The sequence below is a fragment of the Pyxicephalus adspersus genome, chromosome 1 (assembly GCF_032062135.1).
Source record: "Pyxicephalus adspersus chromosome 1, UCB_Pads_2.0, whole genome shotgun sequence".
Taxonomy (NCBI): Eukaryota; Metazoa; Chordata; class Amphibia; order Anura; family Pyxicephalidae; genus Pyxicephalus; species Pyxicephalus adspersus.
Genome location: NC_092858.1, coordinates 43,929,805 through 43,956,288, shown reverse-complemented (window position 1 = coordinate 43,956,288; position 26,484 = coordinate 43,929,805). Strand labels below are relative to the sequence as shown.

At 38.5% G+C, this 26,484-nt stretch overlaps 1 protein-coding gene across 1 annotated transcript in view; it reads left to right on the top strand.

Annotated features, from left to right (window-relative positions):
• The first annotated feature begins 4,704 nt into the window (after positions 1-4,704).
• Positions 4,705-26,484, top strand: part of SPATS2 (spermatogenesis associated serine rich 2) — a 50,468-nt gene continuing 28,688 nt past the window's right edge. Inside the window, exons 1-2 of the mRNA XM_072399251.1 lie at positions 4,705-4,813; positions 19,319-19,498. Of these exons, the coding sequence (XP_072255352.1) occupies positions 19,474-19,498 (25 nt within the window). The 5' untranslated portion in view covers positions 4,705-4,813; positions 19,319-19,473. The remainder of the gene's footprint in view (positions 4,814-19,318; positions 19,499-26,484) is intronic.

The window sequence follows — 26,484 nt, the reverse complement described above, 5'->3', positions numbered from 1 at the left end:
TGACAATGTGTACTTGTCCTGGTTTATGGATCTGCTTAACAATACTCCCAATTGGGACTTTTTTTGGTTCAGCTGTCCACTCCTTATGGACCAGGCAATTTTTTATATTTCTGGTATGGGCCTGTTTATTTGACAATACCATTGTAAAAAATATATAAAAGGGTGTGCTCATGTTGGGCAATTGGCTGCTAGGTACCAACACCATGAAATGGTTAAATGGCCCCCTATACCAGAAATATAGGTTTGAAATATGGAAATATAGGTGTTGTATACATTTACCCATACAGGAAAAGCCACATGGCCTCAGGACTCAGCTATGGGACATCCCTTGAGATTAACCTCAAAGCAGTCTTAAGGGATGTATGTATGCATCAAATCCAACATGTATATGTGCATGTATATATATATATATATATATATATATATATACATATATTTGGATTTGATGCATACATACATTAGAACAAACTGGAATTACTGTAAAGATTTTTTCACTAGAGCTGTAGGAAAAAAATAAAACTAAGAAAGGATTCTGTGATGTACGTAGAGCACTCAGTACACAGACACAAAGTCCAATTAGAGGTTCTGTTGAAGTTCTTTAGGTGGCTGCTAAAAAGATGTTCATCTTACCAGGATGAAAAGTAAAGAAATCTCTTAAACACAAAAAATGCTTTTAATATTAAATATAGAGATGTTTGAATAATGTTTTTTATTCTTGTTATCTATTTCCCGTTTGTAGATGTCCCCCACTTCATATCACAATATATACACCATTAAATCTCCTTTCCTTTAATTAAAGATTTCTTCAGGCTGGTTGGGCTGGTTATTTACAACTTCTCAGCAAAACCATCCTTTGCATAAACAAATGTTAGTTTTCTTGGAGCGGTATGTGTCTCTTCAGCCTGCTAGAGGAAATTTAGGCATTCTTTGTGTGTCCTTTGTAAACTGACTGAAAAAAAATGAATTTTGCATGTTCAAATATTGTTTGAATTAGACTGAAGCTCCTCTGAGCTCTCATAACCCACAGGTAAATAAGAAAATTGCTAGGTGGAAAAAGCTGGTTGTCTAATTATTTTGTTGTGGTTACCTGTACTTTCCATCGTGACATTTGTTGTCGCTGTCTATGAAGCCTCTGTCATATTGTAGATATTACACAATATATAGTGTAGTGTATAGAGGAAAAAAAGATAATGGGGGGATGTTAGACATGCAGTTACAATCCAACCACATTCAAGGCAATATGTATTGTAATTTACCAATCTGATCTGATTCTGGTCTGACAATGGCACTGATCTCTGCATCAACATCAAGGTCATCCTGAGGCAAAAATAGCTTACATCAGATGCCACAAAAAAGCAACTCACAGTCAGAAGTCATTATGCCCAAAAATCTCAGACTTTTTTGGTTTTCAAACATCCAAAGATAAGAGTGATGCTGCAACAAAATGGCACCAGGATGGTACAGGGCCCTTCCTTGTCCGCCTTGGCAAACACCAGTTGTGCCCTGAATTCTCCTGGAACTCCCCAATCCCATGGACCTGCAATGGGAATCTTAAAATATAATGTTTTTTTCTTGCATGTATTTTAGTCTTAAACTACCAAATGATTCATTAGGCATTGCATGTTGTTTATGGTATTTGTTGAAATAAATATTCAATCTTCTCTTGTTTTTTGGTTTCCACTGCCCAATAAAACCACATGAATATTTAACAAATCTAAACTAAATTTTTTACTTTACATAAAAGGGTAGGCAACCCTTTTGTATAAGGTAAAAATTACCCTCTTTTTGTTTGGGGGGGGGGGGGATTTATATCTAGTTTCCAGGAGGCTTCTGGCTGTTTTTTCTTCAATGGGCTAAAAAAAAAAAAATGCCAATTTCACACATGCACAGTGAGATCAGCATTCTTTCTTTTCCCATCTATGCCACCTAATCTTACCCCTGTACAGTGCGAGATCGGTGATGTACGAAGTGGAAAGAATATGGTGGTGCCCAGTGAGGGAAGGATACCAGGACAATGGTGGACCTGATTAGGGAACCTCAGGAGGGATCGACAGAACTGCAAAGGTAAAGGTGAGTGAGTTTTTTTTTTCAGTTTACTTCCACTTTTTTTAACAAGTTCATTCTTCCAAATGCTATACTTGGTGTAGCCTTCAGCCAACATCTGCCTTGACATATTCCTAGGTAATAGGAATAAATATGTCAATATGTATATGTCAAATATGATAATATATCAAATGGCACTACTTGTGTGGATATAAATGCAGAGGTATGTTCCTAAAATGACTTTGCCATGCACTGACTTTGATGGAACTCTTATATGAACAAACCTTAACATAGTAGCATTTTTAAGGTCAAACATTAAATGTATGGGTTGTAATGCAGAGGTGTGAATAAGACCTAAAAATTTAAAAATGGCTAATATATTCTTTCTAAAGCTAGGAGGTTCTGCTACATTTTTGTGAGAACTTTAAGCTACAGTAAGGTGCACACCCACCTTTCACGGGTATGTTGGAACCTCCAAGGATATAAATGGAGCTATTATTACTGCTGCACTCAGAAAGTGGGGGCAAAAAATGCATATAATTTCTAGCAGTGTTCAACTAAAAAGCCTTTCAGACAGGGATGAAAGTGAATTACAATTGCTTAAGTGAATTACAATAATTGAGCTGGTAAATAGCTCTAAATGATCTGAAGGGGTATGTTGCTGACAAAAGTCTTAAGGTGACTTTTGTTGTTTGCCTTATTTTGTCTTAAGACCTGAGAAAAACATAAGATAAGAAATAATGATTGATAAATATACCTGATGTGCACAAGACACAACTGGATATATGGAAAATTCTTATTATGTAAAGTTTTTCTTGAATGCCCCATAAAGCCTCGATCTCCGTGACTATCCCATAGCATCATATGTGTCTGGATGTGTTCCAGTCCTTCCTGTAATTTTTTATAACATACACCACCACTGATTCACTACTGGAAGATTCTGCAAACAGGAGTGAATGTCTGAGGAAAGCACATGTGTTCAACCCAGGCATTTTTTTAAAGCCAGGTGGCAGCCCCTGTATTGTGACCCAAGTCTATAGTAACCACCCGAAAACTGCCAGGTGGTTACTGAATGTGCCAGGTGGTGCACCCAGCTAAAAGGGGCTGGGGAGATCATTGCACATGTAAGAACATGTAACCCTTCTGGAATAGAATACTGCAATTCTGGCAGGTGTCTATAACATGCGTGGTTCTTCATAGCACACCAAGCATTGTTCTCCATAGCACACCAAGGCCATTCATCTCTCTTCAGTGTCTACATCCCTGCCATACATTTTACTCAACATGTATAAATCCTAAACACTCACAATATGTGTGTCACTCTCCCCCTAACATTCACACATCTTCAATCTGTTTTCTGGTTCATGATACACAATTACAGTGAACACAGCAAAGGCTGTGAATTAGGCAATGTGAAATTTATACAGAGATGATACGAATGATGTAGGTAAAGCTGGGCTTCAGACAAACAGCTGACTATATAAATGAAATATAATATAGAAGAGGTTTTATCTGATGAAGAACATATATATTACCAAACATCCAGATAACACAGCTCAATCACACAATACAGCCCTGTCTGGACAGGAGACCTGATGTCTTTTTTATGTAACACCTATAGGTCTTGTCCCTCCCCCAGTCAGAGACTGGACAGAAATGGAGAAGCAGCCGACTAATAAATTAATTTCCATGTCACAATGTCTGCAATGGGCTGATATTAGGCTGAATATGGGTACTTACACTGCTTGCGTTTAGGTGAATACAGAGTTGCGTTTTTTAAATTTTAGAATGGTCTCTAAAGGTTCAGTCCAGGCAGACATAAAGCACATCAAATGTATTTTTTCAACGCCGGCAGTGGAAGTTTCTGAATTGGTATCAGCCATTTGCAGATTTTGCACATCAGTGCTTAAACTGATAAAGGGAAAAAAATTGTATTATATAATAACGTTTGCCACCCCATTATATGATGTAGTTTAAACCTTTTTTTTTTTTTGTAAGCGGTACTGCATGACCCGAACCACCAATGTGTAAAGGTCCTAAAGGTTCTCTTTATAAAACAGGGAATCTGACATTCCCTTAAACATTCCCTCTTCCAGGTCCATGTGGGTCAATGGCAGTAATTGATTCCCACCAGCGAATGTCTGGTGAATGTCAGATTCCCTGTTTTATAAATAGAGCCATCGGCGTTACATTTTTGTTTTGTTTTTCAGCAGCAGTCCCCCCAAACAAGAGATCATTGGACTATTTCAGTAAAGTTTTTGGAAACTATTGATATATATTATTCAGGTTTTTCCTTGTTTTTTAGCATGTCATCTCTAACATTGTCTCATTTGTTTATCATTTGAATACATTGTAATAAATGACACAGTAATGATGGACCAGGATTATATTTAGCTCCAGGATGAATTTACATTTCCATTCACATGAAGGAAACCATTAAATCCCTTCTTTTCGCTTCCTCTTACAATCGTACAATTCCGTAGCAATGTTCGGATCTTTCCGCCACTCCTCGGATATCTTCGGTAATTTCCGGATATGCCATCCAATGCAATCATTCCTTTCAAAACATACTCCGGGTTTTCTTTTACTTAATTTTTTTTGTTCTCGTAGGAGGCCACGCCCTTTAATGCGCGCGCATTGGAATGCGGCTCTTTTATTGGTTAGGGATGATGCGGCCGCCCGGGCCTGAAGAGTAGCTCCGCCCTCATTGTGAGATTTCTCAGCCGCTCGAGAGGATTCGGTGTTCCGTCAGATTCCTGTCACCTGGAAGGTAGGGGACATGGGGGGTAAGGTTTTGGTTCTGGCTGGGGTGGTTGAGGAGTTAGCTACTAGCCCAGGGGAGGGTACAATTAAGGCACCGGGTAGGGGGTAAGTTCATGCAGTGGTCAGTGGCGGGGTAAGTTCATGCACCGGGCAGGAGGAGGGTTTAGGTTAGGCACCTGCAAGGAATGGGGTCAGGTTAGGCACTACGAAGGGTGGTCTGGGCGCCACTGATGGAAGTGCCAATATCCCGCCCAGTAGCGGAGACTCGGGAGGTCACCTCAGAACATGCCGGGCGCACAGGTGCCATAGGTGGGGTACTGGGGGGGTCTGTGTGCGGATACCGGGTGGGGTCTGTGTGCGGGCACCGGGGGGAGGGGGCTTGTGTGCGGGCACCGGGGGGTGATAGGGCTGCAGAGGAAGCGCTAGCAATTCATCATCGTGCTGCCCGCTCCCTCCTCACCGATTCATCACGGCTTTGTGTGGCAGCAGCAGTGGCCTGTACGGTGTGTGCCCAGACCGGTGTCAGGCCCTGGCGGCTCTGTCTGCAGAATGACGGTGCGTGTGTGCCCGGCCATTGTGCTGCAGGGAGAGCCGAGAGGATGCTGGAGGGAGTGGTGGTGCCGGAGGAGGAGAAAGGGCAGAAGATGCTGTAGGGCAGGATGGAGCTGTCTGGGCTCTGACAGGAGGAATGCTGAGGGATCTGCAGCCTGGGACATCCCAGCCCTGGGCTCCCAGACATGTCTCTCATCCCACCTGTGATTTCCATTGCAGCTCTGCATCTTCTGCTGCTGTCTATGGAGGGGATCCATATAGAGAACATATATAAATATATATATATTATTCCTCTATGTGTCCCTTCTATAGGTATAATCCTCTATATGTCCCTTTTATATGATTGTTGTATGATCATTTAATGTCCATGTGATGTCCTCCTCCCAGGTCGTGTAGTCAGGTCCTGTGTCCTCTCCATCAGATGCTGGGAGCTCCATTGAATACTAGTAAGCACACAGGAGGGCGATCATCATCTGCTCCCGGTGACAACACAACAGTGAGGTTACTTTTGGCCATATAGTGTTGTCAGCCTGTGGACTGTTAGGGTCACCAGGTACCTTTCCTTTCTAAAGCCACAAGCTTTAGTAATAGTCAGATATGGATGTAAATTATTTGCATTGGAAGCTTTGCTAGATGGTTTTCTAATTTTTGGTCTTTTTTTGCTATTATGTTCTTTGATTTGTTGCCCCATTATGGAGTTCTGTGTCTGGCATACTTGTATATTGCTGGCATAACCACAATTTTCATTTTACAATCATGCCTGTAGTGCACAAGAGGAAAGGAGACAGACTTTTTGGAACAAGATGTTTTTGTGGAACTAGGTGCACTGCAGGAGGAGACGTGGATGACATGTTGTGCTAGCTGGAAGGCAAGACTATGGAGTGTCACAGAATATTTAATGGATTGCTGTGATGTGTGTCTTCTAGGACCTGGATGTGCCTGAGTTGCATAAAATGATTTATTTCCATTGCAGAAAGTGCTGCAGTTTTCTGGGTGATATTCTTTATAAATGCATTGCTGCCAAGTGTCTCCGGTGTACAGGGACCCTGGGAATGGCTCATACAGCTTTGGAATAGTAGATTGCATGCAAAGTATATTAAAGCTGAACACCAAGAAGACATTAAGGCTCAAAATAATTATCGCAACAATATATGTATTTTTTTCAATGCAGGCAGTGCAGGTATCTGAACAAGTACAGCTGAACTCAAGTGTGAGATAAGGAAGCGGCATATCGGTTGAGGAGAGATACCTAGTAGTGTGATGGATAATGCAGCTCACGGGCTGAGTTTGGGTTCATGATGATCTGGGCTCAGGGAAAGTGGATGAAGTGATGCTGGCCATCAGGCAGAAAAAAAGTAGTGTAGGTGAAGTCTTTGGATCGAAAGTGACTATTGCTTATATATTTTGATGGAGTTGTCATAACAAAGTCTTTAATGTTTGATTTTTTTTTTTCCACTTTAAAGTTGAACTTTAAAGCTGAGCAAAGCACATACATGAAATACACAGGAGATGCTAAAATTACTTGGCCATTCATTTCTGAGATTTACATAGATCTGACACCAGGAACAGCAAAAGACTTGTTCTTTCTCTGTTCGAGTTTCACTTTTACTTGTAGGTCTCCTCCCCACCCCTCCATGTGATTGGACAGTAAAAGAAGCAGTGCTCTGATGAGTGTAACTCTTCTTTCTTCTCTATCATCTTCTGGCACTGAAGCTCAACTTGGCTACACAGAAAGCATTCCTTCAGCAAGTCAGCTGACGTATAGACAAGTATTGTGTCGAGCTGTAACCATTTGGTAGCACTGCAATGTGGGAAATAAAGGCCTAATTATGTAATGAACATATATTTACTAATGTTGTTCACTAAAAATGTATACACAGACAGTTTTTACACTATTACCAACATTATCTAAAGCTGAGCTCCCCTTACAGAGACAATTTTACACAGTTTTGTTAGAAGGAAACATAAAGTCACCAATACTCTAAAACAAATACAAATAATCTTTGTTTTGAGTGACACTTCAATGTGAACAAACCAATGTTTCAAGGCCTTGTGGGATTCATGGAAGGCCTTAAATATTGGTATTAAGGACCTCTTGGTTGAGGGTTATACACAGCTCAATTTGTGTGGCCGCTGAATTGTGCGCAGCTTTTCACATTACATTTATTCTGAAACAAGCACTTCAAGAGTGTTGATTTCCTATGTCCTGCGCAGTGCTTATTGGATTCTCCCAGCATCATTTATATCAGTGCAGGAAATTGCTGATTCAGAGTCAATTTGGTCATCTAAATATTTTATCCAGACCTTTTACTTGTTTCCTTGGATGGTTAGAACAGCTGGAGGCAAAAAGTATCCACATGTGATACCCATTTGCTCTCGGCACAGATTTGACTCCTTTCTTTCTGGTTGCTTTGCCTGTACTCTGGATAGCCACGTCTGATCGGTTTGACACCCGTGATGTTCTACCTATAAAGGCACAAGTAAGGTTGTAAAATGCTAATAAAATACCTAGCATGCAGAATGTTTGAGTATAAAAACATACCGCTCTAAGGGGTGTTCTCTGAAAGAAACATGAGTTCTTCTCTGAAGGATTACAGAAGACCACTGCCTCTTCTCATCCCCATATTTTAAGGGGTAGAAGCTCTGTAATCCAGCATGATATAGATTTGATAGCTGTGACAATTCTAGTTCATCAGGGGTAGCTCGCTTGATTTTATTCACAAACACACATTTGTCCGTACTTGCAGCCTTTTTTTAAAAAGGATAAATCATAGGGAAATGTCCACGTATTGCAAAAATGTACTAAGTCTATGTTCTGGGTAAGCAAACCAGTAGGTAGCAAAGTCTAGATTAGGATGACAGCTCTTAAGTATTCACCTCCAGAAACATGTCAGTAATTGCATCTCCTTTGTTTCTATCCTGACATGTTCATATTAAAATTCTGCTGCTGCACTAGCCCAGCCAATGCATATTAAGAAAGTACTTTTATTCTTCACATTTTAGGCGTTAGTGCTTAGTACTGTGTACTGCCCTGCAGATGTTTCTGTGACTTGGTCTCTTGCTTTCTTATGTTATCCCGGCTTGCAATAAACCGTTCTTGTAGCTAAGTTACATTGGATTTCCTCCACTGGTCTGAAACCATGGTGTATTGGTTTGGCTAAGGTACTCGGAAGTGAGCTCTCTTGCTTCCACTTCACGTAGACAGATTGCTTTTCATTTCCACAGAGTGATGTCATAGCCATCTGCTGGACATTGGAAATATAAGTAAATATTTCCTTACTTAGGAAAACCCATCAGTCAGTTTACAGATGGGTCTATTTTAGGTTCTCATGCAAAAAGGAATTTGGCTTCTGACGCCCTATAAAAGACAAAAAGTCTTGTACTAATATTTTCTGTCTTTACTGGGAAAATGTCGGCAAGTTTCTAAATCGTTTGTTCTTTGATGAGCAGTCTAAATAATACTGTGCTGGTAATGGTATTTGGAAAGAAGCACATTTATTTACATTTGGTTTAGTAATGGGTAGCCAAGATTTTCCTTATTTCTGGCACTTGTCACTGAGTATGCTGAATCTGACTTCAGATCCTTACGTGTGTGTGTGTAGAAGTACATTTATAACAGCAATGTTTTTGTGATGGCTTTTAACATGTTGCCAAGCTCATTGTGTTTGCATCTTTTTATTATCTTATCACATCATGCTTCCACAAAAATTACTGTTCTTAGTCAAATTGTAGTAGACAGCTCTGATCTTATAAAAATACATGGGGGCCTTACTACGTGCTAGACATTTAATGCTATTAGGAGCAGGGTTGAATTATCTGAAATATGGCTGACACTGGCCCAAGTGGAAATGGTGACATGCACCATCTGCCTTTGTAGTTACCATAACATAGTATTGGCTTCGCCTTTGGTGGCTCAGAGACTTTTTACAAAACCTGCCTCATAGCACGTTTATAAGAGTGTCATGGCTTGGCAGCTTAGACCCCGGTTCTGCAGAATACACTTTCTCATAGCATTGCTGTGGCCTGAAGGCAGATCGATGAAAGTTAATATAATGAGGTTGTTGTAATATGCAGAACTCTGGCTATAGTAGCCAAAGTGAAGATTTAAGTACTTGGGTAAGCAGGAGACTCCAGGGTTCTTCTACTTTTGCTGTGACAAGTAGAGAGGGAGGCAAAGCCACAGACAGAGGTTGTTCAGGTCTCCGCTGCCATTTTTTGGGGTACACAATCTTTCCAGTTTGGCATTCATATGATGTGAACAATGAAGCCCACTGCTGGGCTATTGTGACTGTAGTTACTGTGCTTGTTCACAGGAGTTACCTCATCATTGGCTATCCAATGGCCAAAATAATCCAGCAAATGTGGAAGCAGCGAGTTAAATTATGAGCATGGATCTGTGTGTGCTGGAAAGGAGCCAAGACTTAAATAATGTTAAAGTATGCCACATTATAGCAAAAGCCTCTTTTTTTATCAACTTTCAAGTGTAGTTCTGCTTTAAAGCAAATATGTTTTGGTGTCAAAGTGCCTGAACCACTACAGCTACATTTGTAAAATTTAAAGCTATACAACTCCAAAGTAGGAATGAATGTGGGTAATATTATGGGCTTTAGTGAGCAAATCATTAGGAGGGGGAAATGGTAATTGAACCTTGCCCAGGACCCCATTTGATTAAAATCCAGAAAGCAAGTAAATGTAAAAAGTTGAGCCATAGTTGCATTTTACATAACTCTACGTCTCTTCCCTTACTACTTCTGTTCCATTACGAAATGGTAAGTGGAAAAGTCAGTCTCTGCGTCATTCTAATAGTTTGTGTGACCTTAGGTAAATCTTTCATTTCCCTGTGACTGTTTATCTACCTGCTAGAATTGTATTAAAATCTCTCCTCCCTCCCCCTACTGTGCTAAGAACTGCCACGCAGACAAGAGCTGCAGAAATTGGCTGCCAAGATTTGGAACTGTAAACCCCTTTGGAATTGAGCACTGCCATTTAAATTTATGTGCTTAAGCACTGTCATCATTTGCTAATCTTTTCCAGTGCAATTAGAATTCATAGTGGTTTGTCAGTGGCAGATTTTTTCTTTTACTTTAATAAAGCTTGCTGGCCATCTCAGCAAATATTAGGTTAATAAAAGTTAGTATTGAACTTCTTGAGCCCTTTTGACACAGCTGGGATTATGTTCAGGTAGACTGGCTAGTCCCAGACAAGCCTCCTTTGTGCAGCTGGGCAGTCAGTGACTGGTTTCAGCTTTCCTGTGCTGTCAGACAGGAGCAATGTGTTCCCAGTCATGGTTAGAGTAAGGAGTTTAGGATGGAGAGAGCAGAAAGCAAAAACTCCCTCCCCATTACCTGATCTTAATGGGATGTATTGTCCTGGTCATTCTATCATTTGCATATTACATAGCCCATATATGTTTGACATTTAATACAGTTTCTTATCTATTGCATTTGTTTTATAAAGTAATTGAAGTAACTGGTGGTGGGTTTATATTTTGATATTGCCATTTTGATGTTTATATCCAATACTGCACATTTGTCACAGCTTAGCCTCCTCCATTAGCTGTCCATTTTTATTTTTAATTAGCGTTTTAAATATGTGATTTGTGTGCCATTTTCTGATGGCACCCATACTTCTGCTTGCATATTTGTGTGATTTAAGGCCAGCTTAAAGGCTTTGTATTTTAGTAACATTCAATTCGTATTGTGTGCTGTAAAATTTGTGGACTACATCTCACAAGTGGTAACCGTCTGAGCACTGTGGCTTTCAGACATGTAACCCTGAACTTGCTAGAAAATTTGACTTTCATAAAGGGTCATTCCCATAGCACAACCCTTTTCCCCTTGCACTTGTGAAAGCCTTCCCTTCTGAAAGTGTCTGGTTACTGTCTGTGCTGATCCATCTTCCTCCTCAGCTTCCCCTATATACCCTTTTAGCTTCAGCCCCAAAAACTATTGCTTGAAGATCCAAGAAATACTATAGTATAGCACTGTTGGTGCCTCTGACATTACATCCAAAATGGAAGTGCCAAGTTTAGGAGCTTTTAGAGGTCTATGCAAGGGGGGCTTTTATGTGCATTTGGGTGTTCATTTTGAGCTTCACCTCATTGCACTAAGAAGGCAACACCTAAAGCACATGCATTACAGTGCATCACAACACACCGTAATACATGATTTTGTAGTGCACTGCATTGTAAAAATGTTAGGTGAATGTTTTTGTTTTTTTTTTCTTTTCTACAATCTTTTCACATGTACCTTGTCCAGTAAAGGTTCCAGGCTTATTTGCTGCTGAATCAACCTGAATTAAAGAGGTGCAATGTAGAATAGTTCATGCCTGGTGTTGATGTTACATGGATTACTAAAAACTGTTTCTCAACACCGGAACAAGTAAAGGGAAAACCACTAGAGAAGAGGTTAAAGTCTGGTAATACTTGGACTTAGACTACACATTAATCCTTAAATTAAAGTGATAGTGGTGAGCTGATTTTCATATGCATCATGGTAGGTTGTTAATCACTCAGCTGGTGGATTATGCATCTATGTGCACTTAAAGTATAACTTCACCTGTGCAGAACTGGGAAGGGCTGATAAGTCCTCTAGATAACCCTAAGAAGGCGCACATGACAACAGCAGAACTCTCTCAGATTTAGCAGGTATTTATGTTTCAAAAGGAATACCGTAAGGGAAGGAACTTGCGTTCTTTGTGGCTGTGTGTGGCCTTTCAGCCACATGCAATGCTGGTTGTTAAAGAACCTGCTTTTGCACATTTCAGTTTCCTTCTTTATTGGTCTGCAATGGGTACCTGCTACATGTACTGTCTAACCCAAGACAGTGTTTTAGTGGTGTAAAGCTGCGTACACACTTCAGATTTTTATCGCCCGATAATCGGCATCGGCCAGATATCAGGCGAAAATCTGTCGTGTGTACAGTCGGTGTCGTTCATCGTCCGAACGACCGTACTGGCGGATCCACAGATGATGAACGACGACCAATCCTAATGAAAGGGAAGGGGGAGAGCGCGCAGCAGGGTGCCGCTCCGTCGCTCTCCCACTCCTCTTTCCATAGAGCAGAACGGTGCTGTATGTACAGCACCGTTCATGCATCGTGTAGTCCTTTGTCGTTGGAAAGGATCGTGAAAGATCCTTTCCAACGACAAAAATTGCACGTGTGTACACGGCTTAAGAAAGAGGCAGCAGGCTCATGGCTAGTCTGAACATAGAGAAACTTATTGTTGGGGTTTACACACTTTAACGCCTTTTACATGGGAAACCCTTGAAATGGCTTTTAGGTCTTCAGGGAACACCTGATATAATTACTATATCCACCATATGTTAGCATAGTAGTCAATCGACCGAATGTTGCCCTTACAGATGGCCCAAAAGATATTTAGTGTCATGTAAACTGACCTGAGAGTCACAAACTACTTGCTGCCCAAATACGCCCTAGCAACCTCTGGAGGAGCCCTTGTTGAGAAACACTGATTTAAAGTGGAACGGCACTAAGGCCCAACTTTTAGTTTTGGTAATGTAGATAAAGGTTAGAGTCTTTACTTTTTTTTTTTTTTTTTTGTAGAGTAGTAAGGAATAGAACTGGGACTGATTTATTAAAGCTTTTCAAGACTGGAGAAGATGGCTGATAATGGAAGAAACTGGGCAATACAGAAAACCTGGTTTTCTTTTTTAATTTGATTTTAATTGGAAAATGTTTTCAATCCTGGACCAGATCCATTCCAGGTTCTCTCATGAAGTCTCTTCTCCAGTCTTGGAGAGCTTTAATCAATTGGGTCCCAGTGTGTTTATTGCTGTGTGTTTTTGTTTTTTGTTTTTTTTGTTTTGTTTTTTCTGTTTTCTGCTGATTTCTTTCAATGCAGTATTAGAAAAACCTTTTAGATTGTACAACCTTCCGTACTGTTGAAGTCCAATTTTTAGTACGTTACCATTCTTATGATCAAAGATTGTTCGTGTTGTTGTGTGAACAAGTGAAACACATCTTTATACCTCATCGTGTTTTTATTTTGTTTAAATTGGCATCTTTCACATGTTTATCACATAGGCATATCCTAGAAACTTTAAACATACTGTAGTTCCTTATTTGTAAAGGTTACAAGATATTTGTAAACATTTTGGGGGTTATTGAAAAATTGGGTAAATTAGGTAATTTGTTGAGGAAAATCTTTCCATTTACTAGGTGGACTGCTGAAAACTCCCTCCAGCCTAAACTACATCAAATGTTTTTCACTTTTCTGTTTGCTAGACTGAAAACACCTGCAGTCATCCAAACTTACTGGCAGAAGTTCATATTTGCCATGATTGTTGGGTATTTCTAAATCTGAAAGTCATGTGTATAATTTAGGCTTAGCAAAAATCTGAAAATACTATTCATTTTCTTACCAACATCTCAACTGAGGGTACTGAAACCATCCCCAAACCACATTAAATAAACCTTCCATGTTAGAAATTCAGGGTTACCATTGCTGGCTTACTGTGTAAATGTTTTTTGCCTGGCTTTTATGTTAATCCATTGCATCCATATTTTCTTATTTGAAACAAGTTTTGCCGGTTGGGGTAATGTCCAATATTGCTAATGGAACTAACTAAGGGTAAACTTTGGTCAGGTCATATTCTAAATAAACTGAAATTTTACTTTCAATGGCTACAGTGGGGTAGTTGCAAGGCAGAGGTAAGAGCAACTGCATTCTATCTAATAGCAGGTTCAGTGGTCGGGCAAAACAGACTTGAATTATCAGAAGATCTATGAATGTGTTGCCAAGGTTAAGATTGGCTTCCTACTTAATTCAGTAAATAAGTGAAAGCCAATGGATATGTTCAATATTGTTTCATATGTAACTGTATTATTAGCCATCCAGATCTGACTGGTGGGCTAAAACGTAAACAAAAGGAGAGTGGGGATGGAATATACACAATATGGAATATACACAATGTATATGGGTTATTAGAGAATTAAAATCCCTTTGGGATATAAAGGTTAATGGTTAGTGCTATGGGATGCTCCTAGGAGTATCGTATGGTGTAGATTTTCATCTTACAATTAAAGCAGGTACTAATTGACAAGTAAGAGTTTTTAAATTTCTATTAAACAAAAAATTTATACAAGTGGAATAGGATCAAATGTTTCCTACATCATTATCATTCCCTCTAGGAGTGGCATCTTCCTAGAAATAAGTAGCTGAACAGGTTTTACTGACTTGGTTTCTTTTTCCTGGGAAGCCTGAACTGACCAGAAGTTGTGCTGTACTGTATTCTTTGTTGTACATAGAGCAATAGATACGTTTCTAATTGCTAACTATACAAACAATGAAGACCACCAGACAGATGACCGGATAGAAAAAAAGAATTTTGTTGCTAACTACAGCTCTTCCTGAACCCAATATGACCAAATCTTGCATCATGGCTGCCACTGGTGTACTGTGAAATAGGGGGAAGATGTTTTACTTTGATGACTTTGAAATAAAGGCCGTTACTTATATGGGCAGTAAGGGATTGGCAGGCAAACTTTTACCATATGTTATGGCTAACTGTAATTCTGTTTAGGTTCTGTAAATGTAAGATTTATGTCAGCATTTTTGTGGGTCATTATTTTGCGCCTAGTTGAAATTGAGTAGTTATAACAGTATGTTTTAAATAAACCAGTAAAGACGGCCTACCTTCAGGGTGTTTTACACCCAATAGATTATGTATTAATACATAAGTATTTTTTTTTCTGTGTATTTTTAAATGTTTGTAAGCAACCCTTTGGGATCAATTATGACTGTTATATCTTCATTTGCTTTTCAAGTTGAACCCAAATCAGTTTGACTTATGGGAACAAAGTGCCTGGAGATGGAACTGAAAGTTTGTGTGTTATATAATATGGAGTTATTTTAGGTAAACACAGGGACATTTAAAGATGCAGCACTGTGAAAGCAAATGTTTTCTTAAAAAGTTTAAAATAAAAACCCCAGTTCAGACATTTTCTGAATGCAGCTGAGCTCACTTCAATAGCCATCTGATGAGATTAATAGTAATTGCAGCTGGATAAAAATTACAGGAAGACTTGATATTCTTGAATTAAATACACACTCCAGCACTCTTGGTGTGTGTTAGAAGGGGGTAGGTATTTTGATTCTTTTAGTCTCTTCCTCTTACCTTCTTCTTAATCCCTGCATTTTAAAGCTAAATTTCAGGAACATTTTTATACTAACATGCATTTGTATAGTGCAAAAATATATAAAAGACAAATCATTGCAGCTCTTGCAATGCATCTTAAATGCCATACTATAAAATCGCATTCAAACATGGTTAATGCTGCATGTTTTTAAAGCATGGCCACTTGGTGTGCAGCAGTGCATTTCTGTGATATCTGTGAACAGTGCTATTAACAATGAATTGCAACTCAGTGTTGCCAACCTTGCCAGCTGCTCACAAAGCAAATTAGACCGTGGGCAGCATGTGCAGTACAGTACTGAATACCTTGCTGGTGCTCCCATTTAGTCTCTACTGGGCTGCTATGGTTAGATGGCTCATGTAGTGTCTTCCCCCTAGGCATGCAGAAGCAGTACCTATACTGCAGTCTCACGACCAGTCTGAACATAGCCCATCTCTACGACAACTTTTGTCACAATTGGCTGCACTAATGAGCAGCATACTTATTTTATATTGTCAGGAATGTATTGCAGGCAGAGCACCAGAACAAAAATGAGCAAACTATTGTTTAGAAACAGGTCAGATATACAGTGTTCTCCCTAGAACACCGGGGGTGTACAGTGTTCTCCCTAGAACACCAGGGGTGAACACTGGGTGGGCGGCCTGGCACTTTTCAGTAATCACACTGTTTTTGGGTGATTTATGAAGTTGGGTCACAATACAGGGGCTGCCACCCAGCTTTAAAAAATTTCTTGGGAGAGTACTTATATGGCAGCTTTTGTGATTCAGTAGTTGAAAGAAAAGTTTTTGTTTTTTTTTTTTGTTTTTTTTTTTTTTGGCGCATTTTGAGTTTCCTTCTTTAATGTATTTTATGAACTACTGTGTTAGGGGGAATGCACAACAAAGTTTTTGGTATAGAAAACATGTCTGTGAAAGTCTCACCTATTAGCTGGTTGTGCAGCAACTTTCCTGCTGACGTTCCTATGTACAGTGCAATATACCATATTGTATTGAGGGTTGCACATTTTAGGACTGAAAGATTGGGGAAAGGAGAAATAAGATAAATATGCCTTTGCTTTATTATCCCACTATTCTAAATGAGCAGAAGATCCTGGGAAGGGGAGGGATGTCGAGGGATTGTTAACCTAAGGGTATTTTCAAAGGTTGACTTTTAAGTAATGCCTACCTATGTATGCAGTTTTTTTTTTTTTTTTTAATATTTAAAGACCTTATAGAAATGTGATTAATTGAAAGCAAGCGAAATAGCTACACTAGTTCAACCATCTTTGATTGTAATACTAAGAGTACAGAGCAGTGCATTTGCATTTCTTGGCAGATGTTCATTTTCTGTTGTCTTGTATTTCTAGCCATATAAAGAGATGGTCCAGGCTTTTCGCTATACACAAAAAGTTTGATCTTATTCTCACATAAAATTTGGGTGGCCCAAACGTCCTAATTTTCTATTTAAATTCCAAGATGAACTTTGCAATATGATATAATGGAGTAGTATAAAACGACTTCATTTGTTGAGAATTTGTTTTTGAGAATTTTCAGTTTAGCATTAGTGTGATGCCTCTGTTGTCCCTGGCCATGATAATTACATGTGATCACGTGTCCTGACCATTTGAATGGCTGAAGAAGAATTGTGTTCCTCACATACATAAAGTGGTTGTGTTTCACTTTGACAGTATCTTGCTGCTGTTTATAGGTCCTGTGTTGGTAATGAATTGGAAGCTTTATCAGAATCAGAATGCAGCTGCCCAGGCACCTTGGGACAAAACTATTGTTCAGATAAAATGTAAAAGTTGCCGATCGATATTTACAATGGCATACGCAGGATAGTTTATTTATGCCAAGCTTCTTTTCCAGTTCTCGATCAACAAGCTGAAAATAGCTTGTTTAGGGACAGCTTTACTCAAAGCCAATTAGCCAGATGTTAGCACAAGACATTGACTTTGTTGTTTTAATCCTAAGAGCAAAACACAGCTCACTGGTAAATCTCCAGTGGCATTTTTAGTTATCCTTTAAGTGGCAGATTTCTGGTAAGTTTTAGCAGGATTTTTTTTTAGAAATCTTCTGTTCCTTGTGTTGCACTTTAATTGCTTGGAATTCCAAAACTGAAGGAGAACTCCAGGTGAGGCTCTAAATGTTTTGTAATTGTGGACAGTGAAATCACTTTTTTACAGTTTCTACCTTCTAATATTTGGTAAAAAATATTTTCTTTATAAGGCTTGACTTGCTTCCTCAGATTACTTACTTTCATGAATTTTTTACTATAAATGTGGCTTTTAAAAACCTTGCTGCTGAATCTAGTGTTGCCTGCCTACTGTGCCAACTGAGGCTATATTACTCCAGCCTTGCCATGAAACATACTGTGAATAAGATGAAATTGGGGGAGGTAATTGGAGATGTTTTATTGGCTTTTTTGTCTACCTATATTCTGGTTCTGGGTTGAATGTGCTAACCCTTGCCTACATCCTGATTTTAATTACATTTTGGGTTCTTTCTTGTAAAACTTGAAGCTTTTGATCATGCATTTTTATTAAATATCTAGCCAGGAATTCTTTCACACAACTTAAATTTTGGGGCTCTGAAGACTGAGCAACAACAGAAATAGAGTGTATAGCAGTGTATCAAAAGAGTATAGAGTGTAACCCAGGGAATTACACAATTTCTGTCCTTGGCTAGATACTTTTTTGTATCTTTGAGAAAGCCATCTTTGCCACCCAGGCTGATCCACAATATCCCAGCCTTCATTTATCTCCATTACATGAGCATGAGAAGATTAGTAGAAAATAACCTTCCAGTTTAGCTCACAGGGAATGACAAGGAATACTATATTTCCAAAAGAATGAATAGGTATTTTATGTGATTCCTAAAAAATATGAGCTAGAAAAATAGAAAATAATCAATGACCTCCTGTAAGGGGTGATAAGCTGCAATAAATACAACTTTTAATATATATATATATATACTAACTACATCTTAATGGCCTGCATGGGCCTAAACTTTAACTTGGCTATGAAGGCCGCTGTTACCTGAATCCTTATCAGTATATGATTCATGTTAACGGGAAGAGCCCATTCACTGTAGAGTTTGCTGTGCTGCTGTTCATGTTACATGCTTTGAGGCACATTGTGTTAGCCAACCATTTTTATTGTATGAATCATAGCATTCTTTAATGCATGCAGTGCAGATAAAACACAACAAATGGCACCACAGTTAGGAGCTAGGCTGTGGTAGCCTCCATTTCTTGTGGGGAGCCTTGATAGTGACCATTCCTGACAAAGAAGCTCGGTCTGTATTGGGGTTACTAGGTTTCATGTAAAAATGTGATCTAGTTTTAAGGCATTATTGATAACCATTAACATTTCTCTTTATGGGGCTTTTACTTACAAAGGCTGCCATTTTGCTTATTTGAAATTGTACCAATAATAGCAACTACTAACTCAAAAAATATCTTTGCTTTGGGGGTTTTCTGCATCTTGTTCAAATGAAAATAGCTCTGACCTTTTAATCAGATGCGAAGTATGAGAATTAGATCTTTGACTGTTCTACCTTCACTTTTTTCCAATGTCTGAGAATACTGTGCATGGTAGTCATAAATATGTCAGGAATTGCAGTGCTTTTGTGGATTTACCTTCCTGTTGGGCCTTGTACACCATAGTGTAGAAATTTATGTATCGGTGTGTTGTGTGGTTTTTCTGTTTCAGTAGAGAAACACGGATCAGAGATACGTTTGATTCCCGCCAGTAATCTTAGTCACCTCAAAATTTCCATCATGTCTAGAAGTGTCAATAGACTTGTGTCCTTGTTTTTTTTCAGATCTCTGTAAGAGGGAGCAAAGAAGCTAGCCCAAGTGATGTAAGGAAGCATTTGTGAACCTTCCTGCTAGCAAAGTTTTGAAATATCATCCGTTGAAGCCTGCAGACGAGCAACTTTCTTCCTTTTGGATTCCTGACAAAATTTGAACAATAAAGATGTCTCGAAAACACAGTAATAAAGGTATGTTTATTTTTATAAATACCAAGTGCTGTTTTACATTATTATGTGTACATAAACTGTGTATGTATAACTGACACTTTTTTTAGTTTTGGATAAAGTGGGTAGAGGTTAGAACTATATTTTTCTTCATTGGTGAGATTTTTCCCTTCAGTCACCCAGAAAGAAAATTATGGAAATCCAAAATTTTACAGTTGTTACTAGAAGAAACGGTAAAAAAACTTAATTTCATGGAAACTCTCATTCTGGTGTTTCTTTTTCTGTATTTTCTTTCACACATTGCTTCAACACCTGGACTGCAAGTGAAGGGAATTCTGACCAGCCAGACATAGACATAAAAGTTACCTGTCATAAATTGCCATGACCGAAGGTAATGCAGAATGAATGGGCTGTCAGCAGATAGCAACCCAAGGCATATCGGCTGTAAACTTTTCTTCTGTTCCAAAATATGTGTGTATGTGTATACACGATGCAAAACACACAAGATTTTTTTTTTTAATTTAATTTACTTACAGCTTTTTGAGAATTTATTTGCATTACTCACTGTTCGTTGAAGGGGTTTGCACATTGATATGCAAAAAATGCACTTCTGAATTGATAGATAAACCAGCTTGTTGGTGATAAACATGTTTAACAGTCACATGTGGGACACCTCTGATTTGCCACCTCAGGTTGCCATTGCCGTCTGTGTCCCCACTAGGGATATTGGTGCTTCATTAGTACAACAAATGATGGGAAATTGTTAGTTTTCAATCGGATAGAGGGTAGAGGAACTTTTTTTCAAAAGGGGACATCTAGCGATAACTATGTGAAAGGGGATTTCCTCCTCGTTTGAGAGAAAATTCCTCTTACATCCTCTTGTCTCTGTAAAAAGTTGGCTAGAGACACATTTTATTGATTTCCTTTTACTAAAGGGGGGGGTTTGGCTTTTGGCACATTTGATTTAGGTTTAGTCCCTTGCCCCATCATTTACAGTTCTTGATAATTTTATTTGATTTCGTGTTGTAATAAGAAGTAAATGATAGCTGTAATCTTAGATTGGCTCATTATTCCTTTCCTCTTACCTAGGCATTCGTTGTATTCATTGACCACAAACAAGGTTTACATTGTTTAAAGACTTGGCTGGCATCCATTGACCAATTTAACTTGGCAGGATAAATAAAAGGGCATTTAAACCAATACCAGTTATTCAATGAGATAATGTATAGAGGAAAACTATTATCTCTTGTAGTGTAATTCCTGCTTTGTGGCAGGAAAAAAAGCATTTAAAATTAGAGTTATGAAAACATAACCAAGCTTATTTTCAAGCTGTTTCTGTAGTACTCTTAGCTAACTGTGTATGGTTCTTTATACGTATCTAATAGTAGAGTCAGAAGCCTAAGCGGATTTTGGGAAAAGGTGCTGCTCCGTATCTGAAAAGTTTATCATCAAGTGTTTATTTTCTGTAATGAGTTTTATGGCTGGTGGATAAATAGAAAATTTTACAAAGACAAACTGGGTGCAAAAATACTATGGAGTATGCTGGGCAGTGTTGACAGCCTTGTTCAGGAACTAGCCAGATCAAAAACTATTTCACCTAAGTATGTAAAAAGGTGTCAAGGTAGACAACAGAATGTGCAATACATTTTTGCAGTACTTGCACATTTCCTTGTATTTAAACTCCTTAAATCCTGCAGATACAGAGACATACCCATTCTTGATGGCAATGAGCTCTGCTCCTAATTTCCTGTTGTGATCTGACAGCATGTTTGTGTTTGTTAACTAATAGAGTAGACCATGTTCACTTTAAACAAGTGCATATTTACTGAACTTTGTGAGGTAAGGCACATTTTGGCAAAAATACCCAATCAAGTAAGAAAAAGATTTTTACTTGCCCGTAATGATTGGATAATAAAATTTAAAACATTTTTACCTCATTCACAAGGCCAAGTGAAAATTTGTATTTCTTTTTGAAAAGCAAACCTTTTATTCCTGTACCAAATCGGTATCAAAAGAAAGAAAATACCCCTTTTGATCCTGCCAAAAATCCAGTGCCCTTGATAACACTATAGGGTTACCATAAGCATTATTTTTGGGGAAGATCTAAAGGCATCATCTTGGTCTCACTTGCTCCTAATGTTATCCTATTTAGCAAATGATTGCTGTAAAGAGATTTTGGAGGAATCTGGTACAGAGTGAATATTATAGATGATAAATGACAGCCTGTCACATTTAAAGTTCTAACACGCTGTGCTTTGCTTCCTTTTCATGGAGAGAGATACCAGTGTTCCTGTGAAAACTGATCATACATTTTGGGTTAGGGTAATACACTAAAGCTTTGGTGTCATGTTTGGATTGAAATTCTTATTTATAGCATCATTTCCCTGCGTTGGAAAGGATTAGTACAATTTATTTAAATGTAACACTCAGGCTTGGAATGTGACTAAACGAAATATGAGTTTGAATACTCATTTCTTCTATTTCTTTCGTTGTTTGTCAACATGTAACTGTGTGTCCCGAACATCTCGATCACAGATGGGATTAGTTCTGTCAATAGATCTGAAAACACAAAGAAAAAGGAAAGTGCCAGCGATATAAGAAGCTCAGGGAAATCTAGTGGTAATCGCCTGTGAATAGTTCTTCAGACCTGTGTGTGACTAGCTGTGGAAAGCACAGCATTGATCCCCGCAGACCTTGCCTGCCTCAATCTTTATTACCCGAGCTGGAAATCTCTTCTGTCAATTCTGAATGTTACAGAATATACATTTTGGCATTTTCTGAAATGGCAGGCACACTAAACACAGAGCTGGCTTATTGAACAAGTGACTGAGTACCAGCTTTTAGATTATAGGTAATTCATACTACTTTTAAAGTGATTTTGGTTGCCTAAATCTGAAGGGGTCATTTCTTGTACTTTAACTTCCCCTCAGCTGTAAAGATTTTCCATTAGCTCTTCCAAGTTGAATTTGGCTAATGCCAGAAAAATTTGATAATGGGATTTGGATAAACTTTATAACATGTGCATGTGTCGCACAAAAAAATGTGACACACCCACTAAAGTAATGCATATAGAGAACAGATTGGGAGTCTGCATCTCCTCCAAAGGACAGAAGAACAATTTGTTTTAAACCCTCGTCCCATGTGCCTGTCACTATATAGAAAGCAGGAGCCACCCTGGTTGTGTGCAGGGCCTCTGGACTAAGTGTATAGTTTGGCACCATTCAGTTCTCTTACTTAGTTAAAACTTTTCTGTAGTTTAAAGCTGTGTTAATGTCTCCTATGACCTGCTGGAAATGACCATCCATTTTAAAATGTAAAAAATTATAACCATGAACTTTATTGTTCTGTAAATGTCTATTGAATTTGTTTTGTTAAATCTGTTCAATAATAACATTGTGAAGTTGGCTTTTTAGTGTTTAGATTTCTCCAGGAAAAAGTGAAAACCGTTTGCAGTGAAGTCCATTATTTGGCTTTTGAAGCAATTTTTTTTTCTAGGGTTAGGGTAAATGAAAAGTTAACTACCTTACTTTGGTTACCTTTCACCCTGAGCTGTCTTGTTCCTGTTATCATCCTTTCTCTTCTAGAGATTTATTAGACTTTGTCAGCTCCAGGTTTTGATGTTGTGTTGACATGCCTGGATAGAAGTAACAGTGGATAGTGGAAGACATGAAAATGTATACAAATCTTCTATTACTCACCTACCTTTGTTTCTGTAGTAGAGGAATGTCCGAAGATTGTAACAGGGGAGCTGCTAAGAGGAGGTGCAGCAGATCTACTAGTTTCTCTTATCCATTGTAGTGTGATCACAGATGATGGCATAACTCGTGCAAGAACCCACAATTAAAAGCGCGCACACACACACTGATTAAAAAGAACAGAGAAAGAAGGGCTTTTCTGGCATTATAATCTCTACATGATTAGTAACTGATGATTCAGACAGATATAGAGAACTGACCCTTTGGACACTAAACAGAGGTTACTACTGCACAACACACACTGGCTATTTGTTGCAGCACCTCCTGAGCAGCCTATGCAAATATGGCTGATTTCATTTAAAGCTGACCTAAACTCAACATTTTTACTTTACATAAAAGGTAGACAACCTTTATATGTAAAGTAAAAAATGTATGTATTTATTTTAAGTTCAACAGAATTCTAGGACAACGTGGGACTGGATCGAGGGAAGGTCCAGCGTCATCGAGGGATCTGCATTATGACACAACTCTTCAGTAAACAGCCATGTGGTTACTAAAGAGCCAGGTGGTGTGCCCGGCTAAAAGGCGCTGGGGATATCACTGGTATGTTGCCCTTGGAACAACTGTTTGCTTCTTGCAGGAAACACTAGCGCACTTACTGTCAGTACAGTTTAGTCAAATTAGTGAGAACAGCAACTTTTTGGTGGTTATAATCATCCTTTTATCAATCAGTATTGTCAAAATCGGCATAAAACCAATTATGACTTAGGACATAGACGTTTGATGTTGTGGGCAGTCCTGCATTATAGTTAACATTATAACGCTGTTATTTTTAACAATGTGGACTAAGTTATCTTCCATGGGTCCAGGGCAGTGATCATTTAAAATACTCTTTTTGGTTAGTTTTTGCTCCTAGGATTGCCACAGGCCATAAAGTAATGGCAGATGGGGACCAGCAGCTATTGATTTTGGTGTCTGTGTGTGTTCTTGATGCTGATTTTTCTCTTGTTGTTTTCTATATAGAGGTTGACAATCAAAAATCCCGCAACCTCCAGACCGGAGGAGTGTCGGATTTTCCAAAATTCTGCATTTTTTTTTATATATACTCCTATATACCTACACACACTTTGCACTTCCAGCCCTCTTTATTTATTTTTTAATCCCCTGAATATATTGTTTATAGTGGCCAGTCTGGTGAATCATTTAACCACCAACCTGCACTGGGGGAATAAAAATAGAGCTGTATGCTTGCTACATTCTTTTACCCTTTCAAATGAATATTGTGAAAAATAAGTCACTTTGGGGTTCTTTAGAGAATGCTACCTATACTGTGAAAATTACCTAGTGTTCTGTACAGTGCTAAATCATAAAAGCGTAGACTAAAATTCCAGTTATTCTTAGAAAATTCTAGTCATTAGGTTCATGTATATTGCATGCATCCTTGGCTGCACGGCATTCGCCTCAAATGCTTGTTCCATTAAGTGGAGGAAGGAACATGGTACAGTGCCCCTTCATCTGAGGACATGACAAAGCATTATTGAACTCTTTCCTTGCATGACTTCACTGAAAGGTACTTTAACAATGTGTGCTGGTAAACAGGAAAGTGAATAGAGGTTAAAGCTGAGAAGTTGTGCTGTTGATATTTGTAAAAGCTGGCTGACTTTTCGCTTCCAATAGAATCTGAAGACTATTGGAACAGCTGACCAATTGCAAGCAACCCCCCCCCCCCATCCCAATCTGGTGTCATGTAAACTGACATGTTGTTTAAAATCAATATATCAGTTATGTTGTGTGTTATTTATCAATATATCACAAAGTATATTGGTTAATATCTCAGTTATGTGTGTAACAAACAAATGAGAAAATTAGAAGCACCACGATTCTGTGGTTCACTCCAACCCACCCGAACAATCAGAAGTGCGGAATATCATTCACCTGTATACTGGGTTTCAGCTATGATGAAGGAAGGTAATCCGTGCAGAATTTGGTGGATCTGCTTATGTGTCACAGGCCTTATGGTTAAAAGTATTTCTCTTGATGTCTGGGGGGTAGAAGCAACACAGGAGATTCATAGGAAAAAGCTGTAAACAATCTCATTGTTAGTAAAAGTAGTTTTCTGGGAAAATGCAGTTTACAGATAGTCACTAGCACCTGGTAGAATATAAAATAACGGTCCCTCTAGAATAAGAATCATAATTCTTAAACATGTTTGTGTAAGCTAGGTATTTTTTACGTGTTACAGGTCTTTAGAAAAGTTCATTGTTCATTAGATTTGCATTTCTTAGAGACCGCAGTGTGTTTTATTAGCTTTCTATGCTGCAAGACAATTTTATGTATTGCTCTATTTACCAAGTTATTTTACTTTGCTTACATTTGTGCCAGCTGCTATAAGCATGTCTGTATAGGATTCTTCTACAGTATCATTGCACAGTTTATTCAGTATTGATATTGTCTACTCAATGTGAACACAATCGGGCTATATATGCTGGAAGCACCTCCACCCAAGTTCCCTGGTCATCTGTTTCTGTACATCTTGGTAAAATTGATATAAAGATTGAGCAAATAAGTTTTCCTACCATCATCTATCAGAAAGTGACATCATACATTTTTTTTTATTATTAATAAAAAACTTTCATATATAATATATATTTTGTATATATTAATTGTGCGGCATAGTGACTTGGAGGTTAGCACTCTTGCCTTTGCAGCACTGGGTCCCAGGATCAAATCTCGGCCAGGACACTATCTGCATGGAGTTTGCAGGTTCTCCCGTGTTTGTGTAGGTGTTCGCTGGATACTCTGATTTCCTCCCACATACCAAAAACATGCATTTAGGTTAATTGGCTTTCCCCTAAAATTGACCTTAGAAAATATTAGACATATATTAGACCTAGAACTATGGTAAGAACATTAGGTCACTAACTGTCCCTCAAATGAGCTCACAATCTAAAGCGCTGCGTAATATGTCAGCGCTATATAAATATTGTATAGTAATAATTTGTGTGTATATAAGAGATAATCTGCTGACATCCATTGTAAAGTTCTTCTAACTTTACTCTTTTAATACATTTTTGCGACAGACAAGGAAACACATTTTGGCTCATGTACATGTAAGTTTAATACTTAACAGCAGTTACTAATCAGTGGGTAATGTGTATATTTTCAAACACTAAGAACGGTCCCTTACTTTGCTGTATATTACATTTGCTTTGAAATTCCGCAGCTAAAATCTTTTAGCTGCAACTTCTTTGTTTCTCGGTTTCCTGGTAATGCAGGGCACACTGTTTAATGAAGCCTTTAAAAATGTTTGTCCTT